Source organism: Ambystoma mexicanum, chromosome 3q (assembly GCF_040938575.1).
Source record: "Ambystoma mexicanum isolate Mex_15411 chromosome 3q, UKY_AmexF1_1, whole genome shotgun sequence".
Classification (NCBI taxonomy): domain Eukaryota; kingdom Metazoa; phylum Chordata; class Amphibia; order Caudata; family Ambystomatidae; genus Ambystoma; species Ambystoma mexicanum.
The window spans coordinates 122,613,605-122,641,539 of record NC_090926.1 but is presented as its reverse complement, the minus strand read 5'-3'; the positions used below and the strand labels follow the sequence as shown (position 1 = coordinate 122,641,539).

At 45.7% G+C, this 27,935-nt stretch overlaps 1 protein-coding gene across 2 annotated transcripts in view; it reads right to left on the bottom strand.

Annotated features, from left to right (window-relative positions):
- The window catches only part of CALCOCO1 (calcium binding and coiled-coil domain 1), a 417,334-nt gene that overhangs the window by 139,902 nt on the left and 249,497 nt on the right, over positions 1-27,935 (bottom strand). For both annotated transcript variants that reach the window (XM_069653276.1, XM_069653277.1), the window contains exon 15: positions 10,926-11,032. In XM_069653276.1, coding sequence (XP_069509377.1) covers positions 10,926-11,032 — 107 coding nt within the window. The remainder of the gene's footprint in view (positions 1-10,925; positions 11,033-27,935) is intronic.

Sequence of the window (27,935 nt, the reverse complement as noted above, 5' to 3'; positions counted from 1 at the left end):
GAAGCAGAAACTGCGAGAGGCGGGCTACAAATACATGTTGATGTATCCGGCAAAGCTTAAGGTGGTCCTTAAGAACCAAGCAATTTTCTTTGAGACACCAGAAGAAGCAACAGAGTGGCTGGATGCACAGAACTGTCCGACGGGAGCATATGATCAGAAGGAGAGCAGTATGGAGTAACGAGAAAATGGTTCTAGAGGCTGAGGTGCTGTATAAACTGTGACAATGGGACTTGATTATAGATTTAGGATGCAAAGTAGCGACGGGCAGAGTTGTTATAGCAAAAAGCGAGAGAGAAAGAGAACCGGAACTCATACCCCATTAGATAGGTTAGCCGGGTTACCGATAGTGCGGTAACCCCCTGCTGGGCTCCGAGCACCGTCTTAGCCAGGACAGGACAAATGCGGGGATGCCTGAGATCCAGGGATGGAGCTGTGCAACAGTTGGGGATGGGATGGGAGGCGGGAGGGAGAGGAGTTGGTGAGTTTACAGTGCAATTAGTTGGGGAACAAGCTTACACCCGTGCGCTACTGCGTGCGACAAACAAAGAGGAGAAGGGATAGAGGGGGGATAGGGTATGGCTGAAAATGGGAGACCTGAAGATAATGACCTGGAATGTTAGAGGGCTCAATAGTTATTTAAAGAGGAACAAGATTATGATGTACCTGAGGAGGCAGAATGTAGATGTAGCTCTGTTACAAGAAACCCACCTCACGAAGGACAAACAGGAGGTGATACGGGGTTAATGGAAGGGGACCACAATTGGGGCAACATATTCGACATACGCTGGGGGGGTAACTACCTGGATCGTCCTGCATGTGCCTTTTCAGCTAATACAGACCACGGCGGACTCAGACGGGAGGATGGTGGCAATTAGGGGATTGATTGAAAATAAGGAGGTGTGCATTATCAACACATATGCCCCCAACCAAGATACCGTAGCCTATTTCAAGGTCCTGTATGGCAAAGTCTGCCTGTACCTGGGAGGATCAGTCATATGGGGGGGGGGACTTTAACTGTACGCTGGACTCCGAAATGGATAGGTCAGATGGGAAACGGAACAAACCCACTCCAGCTGCCAAAACTTTCAACTAGAAGATATATGGAGATTGAACCACCCGCAAGACAGGCATTATTCGCACTATGCGGCCCCACAAAACGTGCACACAAGGCTAGATTACATGTTTGTTTCTTCTGAGGTGACTGGGGAGAAAGTGCAAGCAGAATACAAAGCGAGGGTACTCTCGGACCACTTCCCATTGATCATAACATGGCAACATCTGCCCCCCCCCAGCGAAGATCCCCACGTGGCGGCTCAGAGCTAGGGTGCTGAAAGACACAGTGTTCAGAGAGGACATCATAGAATATTTTGAAAAGAATACCAGAAGTGTGGACTCGGCGGGCGCACTGTGGGAGGCTTTTAAGGTGGTGGTAAGGGGATCAGCTATAGAAAAATCCAAAGGGCTCCAGGATGGAATAATCCAGGAACTACAAAAACCCGAGGTGGAACTAGAAGTGATCATGAACAAGGGGGATAGCTCCCTGGAGGCCGCCGAAGCTGTACATAAATTACAGCAGGCGTGCGGGGGGCACTGGGAGAGGCTGTGTAACTTAAGCTACAAGAAGTATATGGAAAGGCAACATGCGGGTGGGGATAAGCCAGGAAGGCTGCTGGCATGGTTATACAAAAAGGAGTGCCCAGAGAAGCTATCAGAGCAATAAACGGGAAGAATGGTCAAATAATAGACACCCAAGAGGGAGTGAATAACGGGTTGCTTGAATTCTACCAGAAATTGTATGGAGACGTGGAAGGAGGGGAACTGAGTGAGATAGAGGAAACATTAGAGGACATAGGCTTGCCGAAGCTGAGTGCAGAAGAGAGAGAGGACCTAGATGCCCCAGTCACATGGGAAGAACTGGAAGCAGTAGTCAAGCTGCTACCTACCTGCAAGGCCCTGGGAGCCGACAGACTCCCTAGTGAGTTTTACAAAGTGTATGGGACGGAGCTGCTCCCCCCATTGTTAGAAATGCTGAACGAGGCATGGGAAGCGGGGAGATTGCCGGAGTCCCTTAGGGAGGCAGTCATTGTCCCGCTCCTCAAGCCCAACAAACCTAGCATGGACTGCAGGTCATACAGACCACTATCCATACTAAACCAAGATAGCAAGATCCGTATGGCGGTTTTGGCAAGCAGATTGAGACGAGTTATAGATAAGCTCATACATCCGGACCAGACTGGATATGTCCCACATAGGAGCATATCTGATAATCTTAGAAGACTTCACCGAGTCATGAAAGAATCAGAAGGCAATGCGCAGGAAATCGCAATTCCCTCCCTAGATGCGGTGAAGGCCTTTGACTTGGTCAGATGGCCTTGGCTGATGGCAGCCTTGAAGGAATAAGGAATAGGGCCAGGGTATTTGAAATGGGTTAAATTGCTGTACAGCTCCCCAATAGCCAGGGTTAAGACGGGGGCGACTATCTCGGATAAATGGCAGCTAAGAAGGGGCACCAGACAGGGTTGCCCCTGGTCCCCGATGTTGTACATCCTCGCACTAGAACCCCATGCGATATATTTGAGACAACAATATGAAATTGTGGGAATTTACACAAAGGGAGGACCACATCTCATTTCACTGTACGCCGACGATTTACTGTTATACCGGAGATATCCAGAGGAGAACCTGCAATATATCCTAGAAGTAATGGAGCGATTTGCGTCGCTCTCTGGGATCGCAGTTAATCCCACAAAATCGAGTCTGTTCCCTCTGGGTAGATATACAGGGATCCCGCAGGAGAACCTACCAGTATTGCAGATAACCTGGGAGACTAGAACTTTTAGGTACTTGGGAGTAGACATATATCACAAAGTGGAAGACGAGCATACACATAATACGGAGAGGGCAGTTGCAAACCTGGAGAATAGTATGAGATTCTGGGCAAAGCTTCCCTTGGCCATGGTAGGGAGGGTGGCGCTGCTGAAGATGGCTGCATTGCCCAGGCTGTTGTATTTCTTTGTGAACATCCCCTTTATGATACCCAAGCGTTTCTTTGGTAAATTACAAAGCCTATGTAGAGGCTTTATCTGGCACAACACCAGAAATAGGATAGCTTTATGGATATTGCAAAAACGTATGATAAGGGGGGGTATAAAACTGCCCAATTTCGAGATCTACCACTTGGCCAGTCAGCTACAGTATGTGGCGAAATGGCTGTCGGAAGACCCCACAGCAAAGTCCAGAATGTTAAGATCCGAATGTGCCCCGTTCTTTTTGAAAGAGGTGATATGAGCGCCCAAACCAGAATTGAGGGGGCGATCAAGGCTGCTGGAAATGGGATGGAAGGTATGGCGTAAAGCCTGCCGGGTTGTGGAGAACCCAACCCCATGCTCCCCGCAGATGCCGTTAGTGGCATTTGGGGGTGTGGACGAGTAACTAAGGAAGACGATCCATAGACACTGGGAACCTGTGGGCATAGCAACATTGGGAGACCTATGGAAAGAAGGGGAAGTAATGGAATTTGAAGAGCTAGTAAGGGAAACTGGACTACACCCGGGACATTATATTACCTATATCAGAATGGTGCAAAGGGTGAGAGAGACATGGCCTGAATCGGTGCTTACAGATCAACCAGATGAAACTGTAGAAACATTCTATGGCATTTCGGAGGGAGGACATGAAGTCTCTCGAATCTATGAACTCTTCATGTCTAGGGTGGAAAAGGAGGTGACCCAGTTGAGACGGGATTGGGAGGAGGAAGTGGGGGCGCAAATGCACGATGGGCTTTGGGAAAGGGCCCAGAGATATCATAAAAAGGTGTCCAGAAATGCGATGCTAAAGCAGATCCAACTATATATAACTCACAGGGCGTATATGACCACCCAGAAGGTCGCCAGATTTAAGAGCACAGAAACACAAGCATGTCCTAAGTGCGGGGAGGTGAACTCTGGGATGGTACATATGTTTTGGGCATGCCCAGAGATTGGGAAATTCTGGGGCGAAGACACCCACCGGCTAACTGAGAAAGGGATACGGCTGGATGTGGAATCCATATAGGCATGTATGGTGGTGGGCTTTGTAAGACCCCGCAACTTGAGACATGTGAGCAAACTGAAGGAACTGGCCTATATACTGGCTAAGCGTAGAATTGCTATGGGCTGGAAAGCGAGCCATAGACCCAAAATAGAGGTATGGTGGCATGATCTCCTGAAATGGGCAGATGCCGAAACAGTGGTATTGTATGAGGTGGCTAACAGAGGAGGGGAGGAAGAGACAGAAACTCTAATGGCTTGGAGACACTTAGTAGCCATACTGCATGGTTCCACCCAAGGTACCCCAGATGATCAGGACTCCTCTGGAGATACAGATGAAGATGAACCTATAGAAGGAACAGAAGAGGAAGGTGATTGGAAGTAAGCTAGAGTTAAGGGGGAGGGCAAAGGGAATACAGTGACTATCTTAGTTAAGGGGGAGGGCAAAGGGAATACAGTGACTATCTTATGGAAATATGTTTGATGCTTGATAATCTTGACATGCACTGTCGGACTTGTTTTGTTGAGTGTTATTGTTTAAATAATAAAAATTATTTTTTAAAAAAAACTATCTCGCATATGTAGACTACCTGACCACTAGCTTCGTCAAATGGCGATACATGCCACTGCTGCCTGCTACTAGGCTTGGATTCATTAAGATGTTAATTCGTCCCAAATTGTTATACACTTTTGTTAATGTCCCTATATTGCCGGGGAAGATGTTATTTGCCGACATACATGGTTTACTCTCCCAATTCTTGTGGCACGTTGGGGCTGTCTGGAAGAAATGGAAATATATGAGGCAGCCTCGTGGTAAAGGGGGCTTTGCAGCACCACACTTGGGGAAGTACTGGATAGCTGTACAAGCACAATATGCATCGTTCTGGTTCAGTCAAGATGGAGACCCACCTCATGTTAAGCTAGAGCGTGGAGCAGCTGGCACAGCAGACCTGAGGATCCTGTTTCTTATGGCCGATTAAAAAGATAACTGCGGATATGACCCATTATAGACTTCAATCCTCGCATGGCGGAATATCTTTCTCTAAACCAGGGTGTCACATCCTTACTATAAATGTCTTCCCTTGCACTGATCCCCCAATATCCAACCCACTTGGGATAACATTCTTATGGAACATTGGGAAGCCTTGGGTTACCAGTTACTGGGCGACATATTTCCGGAGAATCAACTATTGATGCTACAAAACTGGCGCAATGGACACAGGCACTCTAGCATAGAGATACTACAATACTACAGACTGCATGAAATTGTGGGAAGGATGTCCAATTGAACCACCTGAGGACGCAGCAGTGGCACTTATTGTCAACTCATATGGCTGCCGGAGGGTACTGTCCTCTCTCTAAAGACTGATTTTGGGGAAAACTGAGGTGGATGCAACCAAAGTAAGAGAACAACGGGCTAGGGGCCTGGGTGTAAATGTCCTAGATGATACATGGGAGAAGATGAGCTCACTCACCAAATCTGTCTCTATGAACACTAGATTCAAATGGATTCAGTGTAAAATTCCTCACAAGCTGCACTCGACCCCCTGTAAACCTAGGAAACTATAACCTTAAAAAGATGGGCTATCTCCTTGCTGTGGGGAGGAAAATGCTGACTACCTGAACATGCTCTGGAATTGCCCTAGGGTTGTGGGCTTCTGGGCCCAAATTTCTGACACTATGTCGAGATTTTTGACAAGCCGCTGCACCTGGCCTCTATGAGTGCCCTCTTTGGGGACTGGGCAAATATTCTGGAACGGAGCATATTGAACAAGCAGTGAAACCTTAGGAATAGAGGTGGGGGAGCGAGGCGAGGACCGCCCAGGGCCTCAATTAAGCCCGACCCGAAGAAGGAGCCCATTGGCCTTGGAAACCAAGCTCACACCCTCCTCGACACACCTGCTTGGCTCAAGTTTAAAGTGCACATTTCCGGCTTTTCTATCTGCATGAAAACAACAGGATTCCAAGCTACAATGACGCTTGACGGTGGGAATACCTTTTGCCATAGCTCATTGAAGCTTGGAATACTGTTTACCATCTCCATAAATACAAAAGGAGTAAATGTGTGCTTGTGATCATATGGGCCCCGTAGTAACCAGATGCCTATCTCCAGAATGAATGTTTTGAAAAGGGGCTCTGCTGCTTCCATGTACAAGGCTCCCTTTTTTTGCAGCTCTAGTGCAGCAACGTGTTACCTCTCAACCTCCTGCTGCGGCTCTCCAGACAAAGAACACCCCTACACCACTAGACGCTGCAAAGGCACACTGCTTTTCACTTCCTTTCTTAAAGCTGAGCATTCAAAGTGGGAGTTATTTACAGGTGATGGCCCATTTAAGAGAACATTGTTTTGGACAAGACGTTCTTAACATTTCCTGGTTAAGAACTACAAAGGGACTTTTTTATTTTGAGCAACCACACAAAGCACCAGTTAGCTGCCCAAATCTATGCCCTTCTCCAGGACAATTACATACACATTATAAAACAGTTTAAAACTATTTGCCTTTTTTTTACAAGTTCATATTTAACACACCAAAAAGCGTTTATTTTAGATAGAATGTGGCTTTTGCCTCGCATATATGAAGCATGCCTTTGTCAAACATTGAAACACAAACTGGTAACTTTTTCACACATTACCTTTTATTATGAGTCTAAGGGCCTCATTACAAGTCAGCCGGAATGGTTTAACGGGGTCCGCTAATGGGTGGGATTACGAGGTCCCCTCGCGGGACCCGGTAAGGATGCCTGGTAAAAACAGGCGTCTTTACCGGGTCGCGCAAGCGGACCAGGGAGCTAACAATGGGCCGGTCGTAATCGGCCCATTGTTAGCTCCCTCTCCCATTCCCATTGAACCCTATGGGGGCTCGAATGGGAATGGGGAAGGTCCGGCCCCGGGTTCCCTGAGGGAGGAATTACCGGGCCCTCCAAACTCGGAATGGCCCGGTAATTCCCCATTCAGGGAACCCGGACCCGGTTTTGGAGGCAGCCATGCTGCCAATAGCGGCATGGCTACCACCAAACCTGTAATGAGGCCCTAAATCTTGAAAGTGCATTTTCAAAATGCACAGGGCAATGTTTACCTTCTGCTGAATTACATTCTAGTATTTGTAGTCTTCCATTAAAGGCGGGGGGAATAATGCCACGTTTGTAAACATTTTGCCTGGCATATTTCTATAAGGATTTGTATCTTTGCGTTAGCACTTTACAATGGTTTGTGTACTTTTCAAGTTATCTTTATAAAACACAGTATTGTTTAAAGCCAAAAGTGGGGGTGAGAGACGAAAGACTGCAAAGGCCTTTCTACTATTTCTCCACCCCAACACTTCCCTTCTGTCTTCTTTCCCCCATCCTCGCTCCCCTTTTTGCTATCCGCGCATAACTTGGGTGCTATCTTTGCTCCTTCTCCCTTCATATTTCTGCCATCACCCGCTCCTGTCGCCATGCTCTTTTTAACATTTGTCTTTCTTGCACCAATATTTCTTTTCACACTACTAAACGCCTTCTCTTCTCTCTTGTCTTTTCCCGCATTGACTATTTTTCATCTTTACTGCTTGGTCTCACTGCCTCCCACCTTCTTCCTCTTCATTCTATTTACAATTCCTCTATTCGTCTCCTTTTCTCCTCACCCCTCGGTTCCCCATCACATCCTCCCTATTCTCAATTTCATTACTTTCTTTCGAATCTCATCTTCTGTATTACTTTATTTCCGATTGTTTTCCAATGCTCGCATGGCCTCTGTAAGGAAGGCATGGTATGAAAGCAAGACACAAGTGATCACAGTTCAAGGGTGTCTATTAAACTGGAAAATGGGTGAGATAAATGCCTAATCTAACCCTAAATCTAAGATGGGAGCAAGCTATGACCATCAAATGATAATAATACACTTCTAGTGGAGTCTAGTCAAATAAAAAGGGCCTATGCTAAAAAACGTATTGCCAATCCTTAGTGCTATGCTACAAAATAGTGTGGGGTAATGTTTCACAAGAAATGAAAGCAGTGTTCACCAAATAATAAGTCGGGATGTTATGGGCGGGGTCTCCCTTCCCCACTTTTTTAGCACAGGACAAGGCGGGACTCTGGAGCACAGCACACTCCTGGGCTTCTGACACACGCTTACAGTTCCTTTTTGCTATATCATGGCCTTCTATGCCCAAGTCTCTTCTCATGCAATGTCTCTTGCTTCCAAGGGGCCTGATATGTCAAAGGAACAAAACAAAATAGTAAACCTTCAGGTCGGGTCATTACTCTTCACCCTAGGATCCCCCTCAGCTGGGCTCTGATCCGTCTTTCAGCATTAGCTTCTCAAAGCACTTGCCAATTTAAACAGAGGCTTCAGAGGGACGATCACATCTTGCTGGGTCACCCTGTTATTCTACGGCAATTGCATGCTTCATAATCAGACAGTTCGTACAGCGTTCCCCTCAGCTGGGTGCAAACACCAGTTTTACAATTTCTACAACGTGTCAAGGACTTTCGATTGTACAAGGGGTTTGACTTGACCCTTGTATGACCACCTTGACACCTCACGCCTGCCTTCTCTATGCCCTCTTGGTACTTGTAGTTTCACTATTTTTCCGTTCAATACTTTCCTTGCTCAGGAGTGGGGTACCAGCCAGAGGCCTTTGAATGAGCGTCCATGTGGTGCCAGACCACCATCTCTTTGTACCAAGTTTGTTCACAAAATATCTCTGTACTTAATCTTCTTGCTGTTGCCACTGCAACCTTGAGCCTAACACAGTCCGGCCCACTATCAGGTTCTTCCGACTCACCGGTTGTGCTGAACTCGATGGCGTTTCTGTTGCCGCTGGAGCCAAGGACAGCACCACGATGGCAACCACATCTCCCCGCCCTGGCTATCAGTGCGGGAGGGTTGCATGTACCGCTGACATCCGTCACACCATTCGCCAGCTGCGATTCATGGTCTTTTGTTTGTTTTATTGGATGCTTTGCGGGTCTGGGTTGAAAAGGGCATAGGCAACTCCCTCATTGATGTCGTTTCAGGTCTCGCTGCCTTTCTCCTGCATTTGAACTGCCATCCTGGAATAGCTGCCCTCGTGCGTTCAGCCTTGCTCTCCGTGTGCTCTTGTGCTCTGGCTTTTATCCCAGTTGGGAAGGGAAAGGGCAGTCAGGTGTGTGTAGTTGTCGGCAATTGCCTGACTCTGCCTGACCTTTGTGTTGAGATATGTCAGGTAAACGGCTCTGGTATTAGTCCATTGTCACTCACGGTGTGCGAAAGTGTTCGTGTTGGAAAAGGGGGAGGGTAGAGTTCCTAAGTATCCTACTGGGCAGGATGGGGAAAAGGTGTCATAGGGAAGGGGATACTGCGTCTCATCCTTCGTTGTCACACTTCCACTCCCCGAAGACCCCCCCATTCAGGTGATCCTCCCGCACTGGTCCACCCCCAGGAAGTGGATCCAATAGCAATGGCCGCGTCTCACCCCTGACACTGCCCTATCTCTCTGCCCTACTCTGGTTCTATGTCCCCTCGCTCCCCTTACGATCACAGAATCAATTTATTTTAACTGTTCCTAAGCCTTCTAGTGCTTCATCTTGTTTCCGCTCTTTTACACTTCTGGCTCCTAAACATTGGGACGCTCTTCCCCTCTCAGTTCGTTCCCCATCTCTTTGCATCTTTTAAACAAACTTCACACTCTACCTTCTACCTTCTCTTGTCTCTTAAACTCTTTGCTTTCTCTCTCCTCTGATAACATCTACCCATGCTCAATTTGTTTCATTTTAAATTGTACTTTTTTTTAGATTCTCTTTTATTGTTCAGCACCTTTGGCGAAAGGCACTCTATAAATTCCATAAAATACAAATAACATACAAAAGGCAAGTGAGTTGTGAATAATTGCCCAGGATGTGGTGGGAAATGTTGCAGTCCGACAGATTGGAGGGATTATTTTCCCTGCTTCTGCCATGGTGTTCCTCCCATGAGTGGCCACCCTCAACAGCATCTGGCTCCTCAACAACAACAACAAAAAGGTGATGTGGAAGTGCCACCTGCCCCCCCCACAAGTGGTCACGCCACTGTCAGCACCAAGGGGTCCTGCTGCCGTCGCTGACCAGGCCCCAATCATGGGTCTTATTTTTGTGGGGTGTGAGGAGGTAGGATGGCAGGAATAGAACATTTTGTGGCTTGGCTCGGCTCGCGTTGGTTTCTTAGAGCCAGGCCAGACCCCCTGGCTTAGCTCTGGCTCGAATCCACCAATGAATTCTCAGGCTCCCCCACCTCTACTTAGGAAGTGGAAGGATTGCGCGACCCCCACAGAGGGAGACTGGTTGAGGGAGGTAGTGTGGGCTAATGACTGTGAAGACACTGTCGTTATCATCACGTCCAAAGGATATTTAAGGGGATTTCCGCAGCTTCCTGTAACGGACACAGAGCACTGATAGCACAACTGGATAGGAACCCTACACCAAGTTGTGAGTGTTTGCACCTAAGCTGGTGCCTGTGAGGTCCTATGTTGTGTAACTGCAGGAGGGTTAACAGGCCACCTGTGTGCTGTATTAAGAAGATGTGCGTGTGTGCGTGTACGTTTTGTACTATGATGCAATGCTTTTAACTGATTATACTTGCCAACAATAACAAAAAAAGAAATGAAAAAAAGCTGCATTGATAAAAAGGAGCAAAGACTTAATATTAAGGGAAGAACATGTGGGTACAAGTTATGGACGAAACACAGTTGCACTGAAACCAAGCCATGTCTTAGAATTACACATTAAGAAATACTCGCAACCAACTGCTAAACTCATCACGGCTCCAAATATGCCTGAACAGAAGGAAGATCGGCAACCATATTTGGGTTATTTTCAAGTAGTAGGATCAATGCAATTATTGCAATTATTCTTAGACCAGAGGAACCCCCCAGCTCTCTTCCCCTTTCCCATCAGTCATACCTTGCCATGTCCTGGAATGCACCTCCCATCTCCGGCAACAGGAGACCCGACTCTTCTGCTCTGTTTTTCACTGGTGACATCATGGTCGTCTTTTCATCTTCTGCTTCCTAAGGGGTTAGGATAGGAAAACATTGGTATTTCAGCCACCATAACTTAATAAAGAGATGACAGTGTATTTTACCTATTGATGACAGGTGTTTGGTTCCCACTAGGGTTACTGCCAATCACGCATCCCTCACTATCGAAATTCTGTTATTGTTGGCTGTAAGCTCAGTAATTAAACCTTCCCTAATGTAAATGGGATACATATTTTTTTAATTCATTGAACAATAAGGATGACTTACATAGACTGCGTTTACAGTTGATGGAGGAAATCCTTGGGTTTGGTGCTTATAAAATATGCAATGGCTATGAGCTGCCAGTACTCCAGGAGATGAAGGTGTCATAAAATGACATATAGACCATGATCAGTGACTAGTGCCGTGATCTAAGTTGTACAATATACATATTTACAATCATGTGTGGCATTATTGGGAAAGGTAGGCTTAGAGTTTATTTGAGCGAGGTAGAGAGGGGGTAGGAGACATGCCCTACCGACTTGCAAGTAGAGTTTGAGACAGGCTTTGAACAATTCCAACAATGGGCTAGCTTTGATGGCTGGGGGCTAGTTTTGATGGCCGGCGAGGGAGCTTTCCAGAGAAGGAAGGCAAGGAGGGAGAAGGAGCGGAGGCAAAGAGGGGTAGGGGATGGAAAAGTTGTGGAGAAGGGACAATCCAGAGGGAGATGAAAGAGCGATCAAGTCAGCAAAGTATTGGGGTGAGACCATTGACAGATTTGAAGGCAAGGAGTGGGGCCCTGAAGCAAGAGCAATTTGGCACAGAGAGCCATCCATCATGGTGTCAGTAAAGCGAGATGGGCTAGAATATGTGTAGGTTGTCAAGGGTGTGTGTGTGTTGAAGCTGAGGACGTTTGCAAGGAGAGAGTAGGAGGACGGAGGAAGACTAAGGAACAGGCTTGAACAATAGTCAGTTTGCTGAGCACAAGGATAGAGATCAGAGTTTTAGCCGAGTGCTGAGAGAGGTGGTGGCCGATCTTCTTGATATGGTGAAGACTGATGCTGGCAGCCATGGCAGCGGTCATAATCAACAAACTGCTGGAGTCTAAAGTCGCTGTCACTAAACACCCCACGGTTACAGGCCCTGGGTGAAGAGCTTTGGAGGCCAGGAGGGAAGGAGACAGTAGATGGGAAAGTAGTATTTACATTGGAGGCAGGGAGACAGATGACTTCCATCTTGGAGGAGTTTAGCATCATGCAGGAAGGGCGATCGAGTGGTAGCCAGTTGTTAAGAGAGCTATATTTTGATGTTACAGTTGCAAGAAATGAAATGCTTTACAGTAAACCACAGCAAGAGTCTATCCACTTCAAATGCACAAATAATCTCGAAAGAAACATGTTTCTATCACCCAGTGGCACTTGAAATGGATTTTTTTGGTTACTTATCTACTGTCTTGATTTGCAGCCTTTCATGGCGCCCTTTTTAGGTCTTGGTGAATCCATATTTCTAGAACCAGATGCTCAATTCACACCACCATGTCTGAGCAGAGATACACAACGCAGTGTTCTTCTGCCCAATGGTCCAATATGCAACAGGCATAAAGTACACTAACAGTAGCTCCCAAGATGAGAAGCGCCTCCTGATTCAGCGCTTTTCAATATGTCACGACACAACACGTGGTAAAAGTGCAGATACAATTCACATCTGACCTTTATGTGAGCAGTGCCACCAGCTCACTACTTGGGTGACATGACACGCGTTACACCCTCAGGGCAAGTGATAGGTGCACATCTTTGGATTACAGTGCTCTCACATCAAGGGGAAACACAGATCACAATGCACAGCTGTGTCAGCACTTTGTCCAGCACCATAGAAAACAAGCAACGCCAAAGGTTTTGCCTTTTGTGTAGGATTGGGAAAGGCATTTGCCAGGCACTGCCATAGTGGTATTAACTAGCTATCGATTGTAGCAGCTGCATCATTGTGTAAGTACCTGAGCCTATAATTGCGGTGCTTGGCAAATGCTGAATACTTATACACAAGCCAATATGATTAGCTTTGCTAATGATTGTTGTTAACAGGACTTTGGTGAAGGACACACATTTAAATGCATTATTATAATTCCAGTGGCTGAAGGCAGACCTGGATAAAACATTTCTATTAGAACAGCAGTGCGTTTACAGCTCCAATGAAGTCATTAACTCTCAGAAGACTGTTTTGAAAAAACACTGGCAGGCCCTTGGTGCACACATTTTTATGGTAAGGCTTGATAAGGATAGCTCAAAAACATCCAAGGAGAACGTGTTTTGGGCGATGTGGGTCCGGAAGTGCGAGGGAATGGCCATAGGGGTTAGCATGGCCAAAGGCAGTCAATGGGTGGGTAAATAACCAAACAACACCTGCGCGCTATGTGTTACTCCTCATATGCCATTTCTCCCTAGCTGTACTCTAATGCAATAGTTTTAGCCTATAGGTGGCGCTAACAGCCAAAACTCAAAACGTAAGCAATCACAGCACATGAGGCTTACCCGACAACAGTTGCCCTTCATATAAACGTTGGAAAAAATAAGGGTCACAAAGTGGTAAAATGGCTGTTGTTTTAAGTTCCATTCGGCAACATCACACCAGAGCAATGAGGTGACTGCGGGGTTTGCTTGTAATGCGGGTGAGTTTTCATGTAGGGGCTTTGATTTTCCACCTTGAGCATTGTTTATTTAACTCCTTTACTGAACACCTGGCCCCTGAAAGTGAAATGGTGGATATAGGCTGTATTAGCTTGGCCCAAATCAACGGAGAAACAAACACATCGTGGCCTTGGTGGTTCGAGACCGTTTTCTTGCAGCAAAGTAGTCAGCAAACACTGGTTTTCAGAACACAACATGCCCTAGCTTCATACCTACTCCAGGGCTGCGTCACGAGCTCGGTATGGATTGCTCTGGGGAACCCCTGGCCAGAGAGCACAGCAGATGCTGGATCCCGGTGTGCCTGGCAGGGATCTATAAATCTCCCGCAGCGGTAGCCGTGCTCTTGGTTCCAAGTGACCTGCTGTCATGGGCGAACAGCTCGGTATGGTTAATGCCTGGTTAGTTCACGTGGACCATTAAGCATGCCCTGTGTAATTTATGTTCTATAACCAAACAGCACAGACATGGGAACCTGCTAGCTTGAAGCGCACAGGAAAATGTCTCCCTCCTCAGTGCGGCACTCGGGAAATGAATGATCCTTGTGCTTCATCGTCTTGCAACCTAGTTCAGGCCTTAGATCTCAGCCACATGCATCATTTTGGTCCCCACTGCTTCCCGGTGCTATTTCGGGCCTTAGATCTCAGCGTCAGGCATCACTCTGGCCCCCACTGCTTCCTGGTGCTAGTTCAGGCCTTAGATCTCAGGCATCACTCTGGTCCCCACTGCTTCCTGATGCTAGTTCAGGCCTTAGATCTCAGCCTCAGGCATTACTCTGGTACCCACTGCTTCCTGGTGCTAGTTCAGGCCTTAGATCTCAGCCTCGGGCATCACTCTGGTCCCCACTGCTTCCCGTTGCTACTTCAAGCCTTAGACCTCAGCCTCTGCCATCATTCTGGCCTCCACTGCTTATCTGCGCTGTTTGCCCCAGATGACAGGTGATGCAAATGGTGTCTAGTCTGGTGTAAGGAGCGCTATCTTCCTTGCAACAGAACTTACATTCTTTCAGGGATTTAAGAGGTGGTATGAGGGATGTTTTCCGGGCAATAAGACTGTTAGAGCGTGAGAGGATGTCTCCAATATTCAGGATGCTTTGCTTTAGTTTTCATCTTAGAGGTGTGTTGGGGGAACAAACTGGTATTCCTTACGGTGTATGAGCTGGCTTGACACGCTAAACCAAAAGTAATATGAGCTGTCCGTGATGGCCCCTAGAATGGAAGATGTGATTAATAGGGGCTTCAAGAGATGCCATGTATGGGACACAAAATGCAATTCTTTGTTAGCTATAGAGGTATCTGGGCTATGAGTGCCACCTGTAGTAGAAGGGTCAATGTTATCTCATGTTAATCAGAGGATTGGAAGAACTGTGAGGGATGTCTTATTGTTCATTTGTCGTGTGACCACCAGCCAATGAAGAGGTCTCTGGGACTTTGAAAGCTAATGCAACTACCATCTCAGTGTTGTCCCCCAGTTACTCCAATAAAAGGTATCAAAACCTGAGATGTTGTTGGGTAGGATAGGATATTTTGTATTTGTTCCAGGATTAGTGAGACTATGAGAAATATCTCCTATTGTAAAGGATATGTTATCTTTCTTTGGTTATAGCACATGGGGAACGGGAAGTGATCCCTTTTATTGTAGAGAAGGTCCTATTCTGCATTAGTTACAGGGTATGCTGGACGGTGGGTGGTGTCACTTATGATATAGGACATTATGTCTTCTAACACAGGATTTTAAGGGCTGTTTAGGAATCCTTTGATGGGATAGGTTAGGATATATTGTGCTCATTTTCAATTTAGAGTGTCTACTCTACACACAGGAACTTTCACGTAAGTTACAAGATAAGAGGAGTGTATGGCATTCAAGATGCTTTCATCTACCTGTCACAGGACAATACAAGTGGTGCTATCTGGTGCGCTATAGAATATGCCATCTTATTATATATGATATATGACATTTATAACGCGCCTATACTCAAGCGTTTCAAGGCCCAACGAGGCAAGGGAGAGGGAACAGAGGGAAGACAGAGACAACCATATTACTAGGCCAGGTGACATTGAGATCGCACAAGTGCTGGGGAAGGGGAAAAGTGCGGGGGAGGAAGCAGTGCAGTACATGGGATTGACAGTGAAAAAAAGTGCAGTCATCTGGTGGCAAGTGCAAGATTAAGTGCAGGCATCAGGTGTTAAGTGCTGTAATTGGACCTTAGGGATACAGAATACAGTCCCGTAGTGCAGACGATGCCAGGGAGGCAGTGCAGGGGTGCTACTGGCGAAGAAGGGAACATGCGCCCGAGATCAGAGGGTGGCCAGGTGATCAGTGCAGTTTCAGCCAGGAATTTAGCAGGGGAGAGAGGGAGAGAAAGCAGAAGCAAAGAGGAAGGTTTTGAGGTGCTTCTGGAACCAGAGATGGTTCTGCTCAAGTTTCAGGGAGGCTGTTCCAGATGGAGGCCCCCGCCAAACAAAGAGATTTACCACCAACTCGTTGCTTGGAGAAGGATGAAAAAGTAGTAAGTGATGTCCCTAATGGTATATGAGGTGCTACCATTTGTTGCAGGACTTTGCGAGCTGTTGCAGATGAAAGGTAAGGTGCAGGATAAGGTGAGGGCAGGGTGCTGTGGTGGCAAATGGGGGGTGAAAGGTGGCCGGGTCACAGGAGTGAAGGGAGAAGTCTTGGCAGGAGACTGGGAGTGGTGGGGGTGTTCTCTGCACAATGCGAGGGAGATGAGTGGGGGCAAGAGAATGGGTGTTACGTGGGTGTCCCCACAGAAGAGGAGGGTGCAGAGAGGGAGTGGGCTCAGAAATTCTGTTTTCCCACTTCGCCAAAGCCAGGCCTGTGAAAGCAGGAAAACATCATGGATCCGAGTACCAGGACCATAATCACACCTTAGTTCAGGGTAATAAGAGCGGCGAGCCATGCCTCATATGATAAGTTATGCTATGGTGGGGTGGCAGATTATCTGACATGTTGTTACCAACCTACTCATCTTGGTTGAGTTAATGGAAATGCAGCCTCCGCGAGGCGTGTCTTGCGCTTTGAGGCATGTCACGCAGCTCTAGTTTTAATACCCCAATAGGTAGGCGTGAAGCCACTTGTGCGTCCAGAGATGGCCATTCTGGATTGCGATAGTAGGTGCTGTGAGCGCGTCTCCTGCGGCTGAACAGCTGTTAGCAGCTACTGTGCTCGTTAATAGATGTTGTGGGAGATCTTTATGAGAGCTCTCCTGCTGGATATCAAATTATTGGAGCCCCAGCTAACGATCCTTTAGGAGCTGTTATCTGGTGCTAGTTTACAGTTAATATGAGTTGTGAGTGATGGGTTCTATGTTGTGGGACATGTTATCTTCCGCTGGTTGCCTTTAGAGGTGGAGCAGTGAATAATGTCTCCCAGAGTTTTCAAGGTATCAACTCGTCTCGGTTTTTGGATTACAGGACCTGTTAGAGATCCTCCATTTTAAACGAGCCGTTATCTGACACTAGTAAATGTGAGTATGGTCTCTCTTCGGTTGTATGGTCTCTCTTGGCATGTAATGCTATGCCGAATTGGCAGTGGTAAGTGAAATATCTCATTGTGGAAGTGGTGTAATATTGCATCATGTAAAAACGTGTATGAGCAACAAATGGTGTCTTTTTTTGTCTGGTGGAGGCATGAATGATGCATCTTTTAGTTTAAGTGACATCTTGAAATATTTATTGGGCTTAAGTGTGTAATTGCATAAAGGCAGTCATTTTGAATTGCATAAAGGTTGCCATTGTTAATTGTGTAGAACATGATGCTATATTTTGTTGGTTATTGGTTGTGACGTCAGATATTGATTGACTTTTTTTAAAGGAGCCAAGAGGATATCTCTATGATAGGATGGTTCTGTTGGCTATAAGCCATGGGGTCTAGTAAGAAGGTGGCCATTGTGAGTGGAGCAAGGGATACCTTTCATTCCATAAGCGCAGCAGCTTGCACTGTGTGTAAATCAGTACATGTGGCAAGTACTGTCTCCATGCTAGCAGATGCTCTCATTGGTCAGCTAAGCACTGGGATGTTTGCTGTGGTACGTTTGATGATCATTTGTATGTTGTGATGTCTGCTATTTTATGGCTGGTTGTCTAGTCTATCAGTTGTATGCTGTGATCTATGCTGTAGGATGCTCAGTGATCTCGGCCATCAGTTATATACTCTGATGACTGCTAGGGCATGCTTGATGACCTTGTGTCAGTTAAACACTGTCATATCTATTTATTTATTTATTTATGTTTCCATTTGTATAGCGCACTAAGCTCTCAGGCATCAAGTAGCTCTTACATGACCAGTTGGTTGGAAGAAACAGAGCATGAGTGGTGTAACACAGAGTACAGAAGAAGCAGCAGGAGAAGACAGAGCAAGGGTTCAGAACTGATGCAAATAGTAGAGTTTGTAGAGATTTCCGGAAGGCCCATTAAGAGCGTATGTGCTATGGAGTGCCTGATTATCTACTTTATCAGTTGTATGCTGTGACCTATGCTGTAGCATGCTCGATGACCTTGCGATCAGTTATACGCTATGATGTCTGCATGCTCGGTGCTTTCTTGCAATAGTTATGGGATTACAGAGGAGAAATCGTATGCTTGGTCAGTAATACTGAACGAGAAGTGATGCTAATTGTTTGGCATAACAGTTTACAGCGGCGAGACACACCTAGTGGGAGGACGCGAAATGCCCAAGGCAATAGTCATAATGTGAGGGGGTGTCAGTTATGCAGGGCACAAGAGATACACTCTTGCACCAGAGAGCTGTCCGCTCTCTGTTCATCATACTGTGCACTGGACATAATATACGCAGGTGTGGTTCGGTTGTTGTATGAGATGCCACTGCATATTACCATAAAGTGCAGGCAGTGGTGTCTCTGAGTTACCTATGTTTTGTATATACACACCATGGTCGAAATTTAGCATTCTTGACACAAGAGCTTTCAGACTCTTCCCAGTGCCTGCTTACAGGGGCCCTGAAAATGGTGACGATTGGCATAGGAAATGCATGTCGTTTTAGACTGCTTATAAGATAATAGCCACCGAAAGATGTTTCACCTGTCGTGTATGGAACACCTTCGCCAGCTGGCTCTCTCTAAGTCCAGGGACATGCACGCAGATGGACAGTATTACTATCATCTACTGGCAATGTGCTGCAACAGGCACCACATGCTGAAGTGAAACAAGCAGGGCAGGACAGCAAGAAGCACAGAGTAAATACACCCTCAACACGTGCAGCAGGCAATGGAGGAAGTGGGAATAAGTCACCCTATCACACGTATCAGCCTTTACACTTCTCTTGCAACCTCTATGTACTCGGTGTACAGCAAATAAGCGCCGTCTCAGTTTCCCTCCTCCCAACTTTCTCATCACCCTCAATGCTCAGAAAACAGCCGGTCAGCCTGAAAAATAATATACAAGAAACCAACATAACATTAGATTGTGTTCTTTTCTTCCCTCTCCTTTTCTAGCCTACTTCTCCACCTAACCGTCTGTCCACCCTGTGATGAATCCTATGGAGCCATCACTGATTCTTCGGCAAGGATCTCCTCCCGTATGGCCTGGCGATGGCAGCTGCTGCTTGATCCTGACCCTGGGGACAGTACTATAAGGGGGGATCATGTGGGAGTAGATGGTTGTCGGGGAAGGTGGTGACCCCATCAGGAGAGATGCAGTATTCCTCCCTTTCTATAGAAGAGGACCTCATAATTCCTGTTCTTGATGGATTGTTGTCACTATACAAAGCCCTACTGTTGTAAAACTCAGAACCCCTTTCCTGCAAATTACTCTATACAAAATATCACTCATATCTCATAAACACAGGACACAACCCTAACACCTCCTGTTAATAATGGTTTTCTACGTGAAAGTCCTAAACAATATCACTTTAGAAAACCTGGGAATTCTATGAACTCCAACTCCCATAACGGCTCAAGTACTGAGACAAGGAACAGGAATGAGGAGTTAATGCAGATGGAAAGAAATACAAAGTTGAACATGCGGACTAGTTGTTTTCATAAAGTACGAGTGCACAGACATTTAAAAATGGTATCCGCATTCAAGAAAGTAGCAAAAGCGGGAGAAGGAAGCAGTACGGAAAAGGACCATGCTGGAGAGAGCAGGCACTTTCAGGCTCGCATCTACATACCAGCATGGGTGAGAGCAGGAGAGACGCAGTGGGCACTGTAAGAGGACCATGGAGCACTGACAGCAGAGATACTGGAGACACGGTTGTGCCGAGAAGCAGCAGTCTAGCCAGCATCTGAGCGCATAGCTGCTGGGAGCACTGGTAGGTGTTCTGCAGTGCGAGGGAGGCTGTCCCAGAGGAAGCTACACCGCAGCAACGTGCCATGGGTCTGGGATGCTGCAAGACACTGGTTAGTCTGCCCAGAACGACTAGGGATCCTGGGGCATACCGAAAGGCATGTAAGCAAATAAGAATATTTGAATATCGACCAAATGAAGTGCAAAAAAAGAACTTGAACAAGTTCCCATGTATGAGATGTCAATGCAAGGACAGTTGGAGCAAGTGTTAGCCCAAGCACACAAGTACTAAGGAAGATATTAAAAGCCTGAATGTGAACAAGCCCCCGTGTATGAGATAGCAATGTGGTGAAAGTTGCAACAAGTAGAACCTCAAGCCAGTAAAGTGGAAGCACAATGAAGTAATACACCCATCCTATACTAAAGGACAGTGAAACAAAGACGTCCTGGTGAAATGAGTACATCAGGCAGTAAACATTTGGGGGAATATACCTGGTAGAAAAGTATACCGAGGATCTGCAAGACCCCAAAAAGGGATTCCTGGCAGGAGTATACCAGGCAATCCATTCAAAGTATATGGAAGCATGAGACATTGTGATAAGATACCTGGCAGGAGATTATACCAGGGGATCTAAGAGGTTGATGAGAAGGAGTTCTGGCAATCAAAACACCGGGCATTTTGAAGTTAAATAAAATCTTTGAAGTGGTGGGAAGATACCCTGCAGGGGAGTAAACCAGGAGACCCATTAAAGGCACAGAAAGAGAGTTACTTTCTTTGCAAACCACATGTTAGAAACGTATACCAGAGACTCTAGGAAGCACATGGAAAATATGTGGGTGGATAGATATACCAGGCATGATGTTAAACAAAGACCTTATTCATGTTTCATGTTTCGATCAAAATACCTTGAAGAGGGGTATATCAAGAGACCTGAAGAGCTCACAGGAGGATACCTAATAGACTAGCACATCAGGTGATCCACCAAGATATGCAAGAAGTTTAAAAGAACCTTATTTGAAAAACCCCATCTAAACAAGATCCTTTTTGTGAACTCAGTGCAAAGACACTCTGGAAGAGCTAAATAGTATGGGACATATTGTTTGCACAGGAACTTTCTGAACTTGGTGCAAAGAACCCAAAGAAACCATTGTTTGAAAGAGACATTTTTGCCATCCGTAACAAACTGCTGTTTGAAAGATACACCCTCTGGATCCAAGGATTCCTCCTTGAAAAATACTATTTTCAGTTGGATGTATATACTTGCTTTGATGCACTTTTTGCCAAATAGACGTCAGAGGCATTTCTTTGCACCCTTAGTTAGTGTCAGATTAGTATGTTTTGGACACAAGAACAGTTTTTAAGTTTGACGACTTGACATAGACTGATCTTTATTTTTAATTTCCTAGATAGGGAAACTCTCTTGAGGATAGGGACAGAAAGGCCTTTATCCAACCTTTTTATTTTAATAAAGATGACTGATAATTAAACTATTACTTTCTGTCCGCCTCTCTTCTGAACCCTCACAACTGTTTTGAATGGCTCGAGCAGTGTAAAGTGCGAGAAAAGCAACCAAGGTAGCGTAAGATAACTCACATTTCAACCCAACAACTCAGGTTGCTCAACTGTCTCATCCACAAGACTTACAGTTCTTTTTCTGCAGATAACACTTAGAGCTACCTGCCTCTCAATGGCCGAAAGCTTCACTCCGGCAGACATGAGGGAGCCGTGCATGGCACTAGGCTGCCCCCTCTCTCTGTTATTCAGTTCAGTGCAGGCTCCTTTTGTCAACACATCCTCAGCTCCACCTATCGGGTGTCCCCCTTCCCTTTTCTATAAAACACACACACACACAGACACACATATACACACACACACACACACTCTGCCTGTCTCCACCCAACTCTTTCTTATCCCGGTGCACCCGCTTTAGGTGCAAGCATGTTGGTGCAGGCCTTTTGGCGCCGGCCGTTTTGGCACAGCTTCTTTGCTGCATTTTCCATTTTAGGCGCAACCTGTTGGCCGCAGCAAACAGGGCAAATGAAATGAAGACGCTACGTCGAAACGGCCGGCGCCAAAAGGCTTGCCTCTTAATGTCTGTATCAGTCCCTATCTACGTGTCCTGACAACCTTCTCACTCACTTCACTTCCACTGCTTGTACCTTTGATGGGTGGAACCAGCGCCCTCCTGACACCTCTCACCCTGCTGCAAGCCCTGCCAACAAACCTGGGCTGTGATTAATCACCTCCCCTTCATTCCAAACTTCAAACATCCCCCTCCCTTCCTGCATAACCATGCTATCCGATCTTCCACACATACTGCTACACCCCCCTAATCTCCCTCTTTCATCTATATCTAACTACTTCCATCATTACATAACTCACCACGCCCTATTCCACCCACTCTTTTCCACAACCAATCCTTTCCCAAGCCTTTTAACTGCATATCCTCCCTGTAATGCGCCCACCTTCCAGGTTCTCACCCAGCACGCTACTCCACTTACTTCTTCCTCCCACCCCTCTTTTTCAGCCTCTCCCAGCTACCTCTCGCTATAGCTATATGATATGATATGATAAGTCATTTATAAAGCGCCTGTACACAAGTGTTTCTAGGTGTGACAAGGCAAGGAGGGAATACAGAGGGAGGACAAGCCAGACGATCTTACTAGTGCTTAAGTCATTCGATCGTCCCTACCATCTGTTCACCACCATACACCACAACCTCTCTACTTCAATTACGCGTCTGCCCTCCATACACCTTCATTTGTACCTCAGAACATTATTTCTTCCTGACCACACCTAGCCCATCCAGTCCCACCTACTTCAACATGCCACCAACACATGCCTCCACACCGACACCTTCAACCTAGCCATCCACTTACCACCATGCACTCTCTTCTCCCTGACCCAGCTAACCCTATCTCACCAGGCACATCACTGACCTCAACCCCACACACCAAACATCACCACACCCATCATCATGGAAGCCTACTCTCACTCCAAACCTATCACATTGCAATCACCAGCTACCTGGGCTATGTGTCATTCTGACCCATACCACACCTATTATTAGCAAATTACACATGCAAATTCTCACCACACTCCAGCCCTGCACATAGTAATTGCACACAATAATGTTGCATGGGAAATACTAATGGCTAGTCATCTGTGTAGATGCAATGATAGGCAGTCGTGCTATGCAATGTTCAATTGCATTGGTAATTGGGGAATTTAAATGCTGCCCCAAGACAAAAAGAAAATGCATTTGGCTGACTGAGGCCTAAGAGTAGAGAAGATTAAACCCACGCTGTGACTGGCAGAGAAAAGGCCAGCATGTTATTCTGAACTATCAAGTAACTGTGTGCTGGTCTCAGAAAAAGGACAAATACAATTAAATTGGCCCAGAGTTCGAATGACAAAGTCCAAAACCAGAGGCCTACCTTCCTTTACAGGCTATTGAGACACTGAAATGCATTCTTCCCAAAGAGCAAAGCTGCCATAGAAATGAATACATTTTGCAGTTTGGGTTGAAAGGAACTGCTTACTGAGGAAACTCCCTGGCCTGAATCATTCAAATGTATATTTATAATGTGAAGTTGGACATTGATGGCATGATGCAAGATATTAAACCAGGCCATTGTGCAAGGGAATGCCAACATTAACAAATACCAGTTGTCTGTGCACGTAGAAAAATTGTGCTTGGCCCAAAAGACATTTTCTCAGGAGATTCGAAGGCCCAGGCACTGCACACCTCTCCCCTAACCTTATCCGACTATCAGGCAATGTCTTTGAAGCTCAAAGAGGCAAGAAAAGGAGTGGAGCTTGTGCCGGGCAAAGGTTTTATGAGGTGAACAGATGGCCAATGTGAAAACAAAAGACCCAGTTAATGGAAGTCAACACTTAAAAATACATGGAATTAAAATGTTATTCCAGCTGGGGTCCAGGATTTGATTGACAAGTGACAGGTTACAGGAGACTGCCACGTGAGTGAGGGGCCGGAGTTATATCCTTTGTTCAAAGAAAGTAAGGACAGATTGGCATTAGTCCAGGGAGAAAGAACCGTTTATGCCAGGCTTGAGTCAACAAAGGCCAGAGGCCAGGCCTACACACAGATCTTGGGTACAAAAATATGCCAGTTAAATGAAGGGAATAAATGCATGTCACTATTTTCACATAGGATTGTATGTAGGGTCATACTTTGGCTTTTATCTCAGCAACCATAACTCTCACCAAAATCATTCAAATATCTTTGAAAGGATCATGGAAAGCTCCACCCAATGATTAAACTCTCATACAAATTCGACCTTGAGAACTGACGTTATAAGCTGAAATGTGATGATAGTTTCCCAGAAAATGTCAAGAAGCAGTGATTTGGGAAGATGATAGCTTGTTCAATTAGATGTCTGTACAGAGAATCTCGTGTTGGTAACTGTTACATTTGTTAAATAAATTACAAAAATCTGTCATTTAAATATGTAACCTTGTGCTGAAGTGAGACACATTTCATTAAGTATGGCACGATCAGACCAAAGAAGATATATCTATTTTATGATGCTTATTTTTAAATTGAAAAGAAAATGCCATGTTGTCGTTTTTAAGGTCATAAGTGAAGTGGTCAAAAATGCTATTTCAAAGGGATGGAGTCATAAATCTCAAGGATTGAGGCTTAGCAACTAAAGGAATCAATCCAAAGAGAATAGGCTATGACTTGTTTAAGGGGCGGAACATAGATACCCAATTAGAATTAGTAGCCAATGAGCCGATGTCTCCTAACTTGGATACTTTGGGGTGGGGTGTGTTAAAGATTTATAAGGAGACACACAATGGGAAAAGGGGGAGCTGTCTGATATGTTCTGAGTGGGACTGCTCGAAAACTAACATTGTCTGGGAGACAGGAATTGGAGGAAACCTGGAAAAGCAACAGAGACTGGGGATCCAGATTCAGGAAAGGCAAATACAGGGATTGCTGCAAGAGGCCTCTACGACTGAACCTGAAGAGGCTATCTAACCAAGTCCCTATGCGGTCCATGAGAAGATTCAGGAGCCCTGATGACTTCTCCTGAGAACCAAACCTAGAAATATTCCATGTAAGAAAGCTTGCCCAACAGAATCAAGTCTTGAGGGGATCTGTTTTATTAACTTCCCCTTAGTGATTGTGTAGGCAGACCAAGTAGATCCTTAGCATTTTTATTAAATGATAATATAATTAATGTCCATATGGTCAAAGGACTCGGGTGAGCTTGGGGGGGGAGTTCTAAACCTCTGATCTCTTCCCTAGCACTGCTTAAAGTTACAGTCATTTAAAATAAGTGGTTTTCCCTTACCTTATTGTGGCCAACTCCAAAATCCCATAAAGGGAAAGGTTTATGTAAAAACAAAATTATCAATGGTTTGGCACTCCCTGAACCCTGCCTTGAAGCAGAAGGGCTCCAAAGCATAACTGAATATCGGGCCTTGTGGCATAGGAAAAGTGTCTTCCCAAAGTTAAACCAAGTAAAGTCACTGATTTAAAGGACATCTCTGCAGAAAGTGAGAAAGTGACTCATGATAAAAGCGAGATTTGTCATTGCGTTGGGTTGAAGTTTTGTTTTTAAAAATCTGTGTTGTTCTCTAACACTGCTAGTATTTCCAAGTGTGCAGAGAGATTAAAAATAAAGAGTGCTGCATGTGTGAAATAGCTTTCGCCAAATGAAAAGTGTTGCATGTTATTTAAATTAAACTTCATTAAAAGTGTATTGCTGAGCGTATGATCCGGTCAGGTTTCAAGGAACTACATGTTATAAAGTAAACCCCATGCAAAGTATATTGTGAAGCTAGATTGTTCTGTCATGTCCAGGGTGCTGCACAACTCTGTACATTAAGAGTATTTTGTGAGTGACCCAGGTATCTGAAGTATTTTATAGACCTGTGTTCCTATGTAACAAGGGTGGAAACAACCAAAGAAGGAAAACTGTACAGGTGGTGGGGTTAAAGAGTCTGTGAACTCTGTTATCCTAAACCAACTTGTGTTACCCATTTGTGTAAAAATTGAATTGTCAGGAAAGAAAAGCATTTGGGCCACTGAGTGAGAAGGCATAGTGTGTGATTTTGTGAAAACATACATTTTACATATTAATTAATACAAATATATTCTTTCTACACACCGGCCTGGTTCTTGGCTTACCTACTGTTAAAGGTTGAGGGATCTACGTGGTATGGTATTGTTCACAAACAGGGCTAGATTGAATTATATAAACAGGTACATTTGTTGCCCCATAGATATATCCTACAAATTGTCATCCAATGCATATAAAGTTGCATGATATCCAATGCACTGACATGTAGGCTGAGGCATACAGACCTGGAACCGTGCAGTAATATACCTCCAGCCAACTCCAGCCAACTCACGGTCCTTTGAGGCCATACCAATAGAAGTTTAGACCCCTGCAATGGCCCAAAATATGTTTCTTATTCAAATTTCTAAAGTTTGAATGAAATGAAGAATCGTGTGAACAGAGTCTTCTGTGTGGACCTTGGCACAGTCATATTGCTGATCTTCAAATGCGCAGGTCTTCAGTGGTCAGAAGATATATACAAAAGAGGTGGCTACCCCGTACTGTGAAAGAATGAGGTATTTCTATTTTCAGTTCAGTTCTCTGCTGCTTGCTGCACATGGGCTAATGCGAGCCTCAACAAATACATTGCTCACCCTCCTCAACCACTGCCGACGTTCTCAAGTGCTACCAAAGACCACAAGATACATTCCCCTCAATGTCTCCAAAATACCAGCCATTGAGGGCATGCCACAAGTGCTAGAATACATAGAGACACATCAATACACCTACAAAGGTGGGCAAAGGAACCAGCTCTTGCTTCGGCAAAATGGCTTTTCATAAACAATCTCTAAAACTGCTTGCAAGCCTGGACCTCAAACATAGGGGCTCGTCAGCGCTGGTCGTTGGGCTGGATTTTCCCGGATCGGGGATCCGGCAAGAAATGTTTCCTTAGGAAATATATTTGTGCCCTCTCATGTAATTGACCTCGTTTTGTTACCAAAGCCAGGACTCGAACTGAGGTTGTACACACCGAGGTCGACCCGCTTGACGGCTGAAACATCGGATAAGAATCCCTTTGAATATGCCTGCTAATATTGTACTCGGCTGAAAATATTTAAGTACATGCACTTACAAATACAAGATGTGCACCTTTTATAATTTGCTTGCAACATTATAGAAAAAGTTCCTCCTTTCTTGAGTTAGTTTCTAGTTGTTAGTAATGTATTAATAACCCGCCCTGCTATACATGTTTATATTTGGGGGTGGGGGGAGAAATATCTACTGAGTCACAGACTATAACGCTACCTCTCATCCTCCGCCTGCTCGGTCACCACCACCCTCCACCGACGCCGTAAATGGCGGGATCCCAGAGTTGGTCATCGCCATTTCCAGCACTGGGGCTAGTGTGAATTAAGGGCTACTGATGCACACGCTGTGGAAAGCGTGCCGACTAGTAGGGGTCGAGAATAAGGGCTCTCCGCTGCCTTTGTGCAGCCGGTTTTTTAAACCTGGTCTGCTGCTTTCCCAAGCAGTTTTGAAGATCAGATGCACGCAGCCCACCAGTCGTTAGTTAACATTAGTCACTACATACGTCTATTTTCTTAAATGTCCTAATTAGGCTACCCTTTCGCAGAGGCGTAGTCAGGATTGTCCAGCAAATGGGACCTGAAGCTAATGTAGTTGGGCCCACTGCACTGACAACAATATCTGTAAATGCCTACACAGCGCTGCGGAGTGGGCTTTTACAGATTTTGGGTGTTCCTTGCCCATCTGGTCCTGTCTACACCTCTTCCCTTTCGGCATGCCTGCCCACCCTCCACGTGCTGTGCTTCTGCCGCCTGCCCATATTTACATTCACCGAAGAGAAGGTGAAGCAGAGGGCAAAGGAGGTCCCCTTGCAGTGCATTCAGAACAACGTAGCAGCGCCTGCCTCCTACATTACACCTCGCCAGGGAAATGTCAACAGAACATCTGGCG